This window comes from Amaranthus tricolor, chromosome 13 (assembly GCF_026212465.1).
Source record: "Amaranthus tricolor cultivar Red isolate AtriRed21 chromosome 13, ASM2621246v1, whole genome shotgun sequence".
Taxonomy (NCBI): domain Eukaryota; kingdom Viridiplantae; phylum Streptophyta; class Magnoliopsida; order Caryophyllales; family Amaranthaceae; genus Amaranthus; species Amaranthus tricolor.
The window spans coordinates 20,506,197-20,508,780 of NC_080059.1; the positions used below are offsets into that span (position 1 = coordinate 20,506,197).

General features: G+C 38.4%; 1 protein-coding gene across 1 annotated transcript; it reads right to left on the reverse strand.

The window, feature by feature from the left end:
• On the reverse strand, positions 1-1,143 carry LOC130798916 (uncharacterized). Its single transcript, XM_057662011.1, has one exon. It carries the CDS (start codon positions 1,141-1,143, stop codon positions 1-3), a length of 1,143 nt encoding a protein of 380 aa, XP_057517994.1.
• Positions 1,144-2,584: the final 1,441 nt, after the last annotated feature.

The following is a 2,584-nucleotide window of genomic DNA, read 5'->3' on the forward strand; positions in this document are numbered from 1 at the left end:
TCAACTTGGCTGTTTCAGTAAAGGAAGAAGAGATGAAAGAAGCAGTAGCCCAGTATCAAATAAAACATAAGCAGGAATAGAGTTTACGAGAATAGTACCAGCAATGACATCAACATCCGATTCTTCCTCGGTTTCGGACATATTATAAACCCTGTTACGGAGGGGGGCATAACTACCAGTAATTGTCTTGCTTGCATCAGAATTCTTAGGGCAAGAGTACGAATGGTGACCCTCATCATTGCAATAGAAACACTTGACATTAGAACCATCACAATTTTTGCCAGCGTGCCAATCTTTCTGGCACTTGAAACACTTCTTTGGTCTAGAATCAGAAGTACTCCCCTTGTTCGCAGGAATAAGCTTAGACTTCTTGGAGGGGTTTGCAGTATGAAATGAGGGAGGGGGCCTCTTGGCTGTGAGAGCACGCCTAGCATCTTCTTCCTCCTGAACTGCAGCATAAGCACTAAGGGCAACTTCATAAGCCCTCTGGAAAGTAGCAGCACCTGAACACATCATTGGTACCCTAATCCAAGCGTCTAACCTCCTCACATACAACCTCACTTTCTCAGCTTCAGAAGGGATCAAAACAGCAGCAAAACGAGACAACTCTGTGAACTTGTTAGTATATGCTTGCACCGACATAGAACCATGTTTCAGAGAGAGAAACTCTTCTCTTTTAAGCCACCTCAACTCGTCCGGATAGAATCTCTCCTTCAACTTCCTGGAGAACTTTTCCCACCCAAAGCCAGAGGTAGCAAGACATTCAGCTTTGACCATACCCCACCAGTTGTCAGCCTCTTTCTTCAGGTAATACGAGCCAATAGCTACCTTTTCAGCATCTGGGCAGCCGGTCGCGTCAAAGAGTTTTTCTATCTTACGCAACCAACCTTCGAGAACAACAGGATCGGCAGTACCCTCATAGGCTGGGGGACGGTGACGATCAAACCGATCAAAGACAGACTGGTTATTTGCCGGAACAGTGGATCGATTTGCGAGGGCAATGAGAGCATTCTCTAGAGCTCTCAGACGTTGGCGAGAAGACTCCTTCTCAGCAGAGGTTCTTCTTCTAGGAGGCATCCTACAAAAACAGAAATTTATATGTAGTCTTACATACTTCCTTGCTTTTCTAAAAGCAATTACCATTTCTTACTACCCAAGTAATCCTCACTCTATGGTCGAGTCAATTGCTTAGATTCCAAGTAACTTACTTAAGCAAGCCTCAAAACCATTCAGCTCTGATACCAACTGTAATGACCTGTCTTAATATAGGGTGTATTGCCGGAAACAATATGCTAAGTTGGGTCACTAAATTTTCAAAAAAAAAAATTATAACTTCAAATAAACTAAATCAAAAAGTCATTACATAATAATCCAGGGAGTAAAACACTCCCATAAATAAAAATATAAAACATATAAACTTCAACTTAATGTTATAGGTAACCCTACACTCTCTCAATCTTATTCCCCAGATGCTCCGAGTGAAATCAATCATCACCTGCAACAACTAAACAACAAATTACCACACAGTGGCCAGTAACTAGACTGTCCTTAACACAAAAGTTCAAATTTAAACAAACAACTAATGCGAGGCTTAATTAAAATTCAAATCAATTAACAACGATCCAACCATAGAAGCCAAACCGATAGAGTCAAATAATGTTGATCAATTCAATTAATACCAAAGTAGGATAACCAAATCAATTAAAACCAAGGAAAATTTTTCCAAAACAATTTAACAAAAACCAAGTTAACAATATTTTCAAGTCGTACTTGGAACAGACGCAGTGAACAAAATTCGCGGCCCACTAAGCCTAGATAAAGTCAAGGCGAACCTCGGGTCAACCACAATGATATAACCCTGTCTAAGAATGGCCAATCTCTCTCGTTTTCCGAAGATCCAGCATAACGAGAACGACAACTAATTCTAAAACCAATCTACTATAGATGAGCTGTGCAATCGAAGGAACCACTATGGACTTACCCAACGATTTCAAAATAACAACGAAACCAATGTACATTAGGAACCACTATGGATTTACCCTTAAGAACCCAAAAGTCAAATTCCAAAACCAAATCAAATGTTCATAAAGAACCACTATGGATTTACCCTTAAGAACCCAAAACCCACAATGACCATTTCCAAAATATCAAAACTCCTAAGGAGTAGTTCAAAACCAATCAAGATCAAAATCATACAGTTTAAGTTGTAATGTCGGAGTTTGGAATAAGGATAATTCGAACTTAATCAAGAATACACCTTACTACAACTCTTGGCAAGAATATACTACAGACAATGTTATTTTATTCTTAAGTATGGACTTGTCGACAAGCAACAAAACAGTTTTATAAACCATCAAAACAAAATCACATAGCCATTATAATAGTCAACAAAGTCAATGGTCAAGGTCGAAGACAATGCCAAAGTCAAATTCTCTATTTACATGACTTAAACAACAAATGGTCATAAACTATCTAATTAAATAAATAAGTAGTAAATGAAATTAACACATAACCAAGCAATTAGGTACATGACCAAAAATAATAAATTAATAAATTAAATCAGATTTTAATTCCACTTAACCTT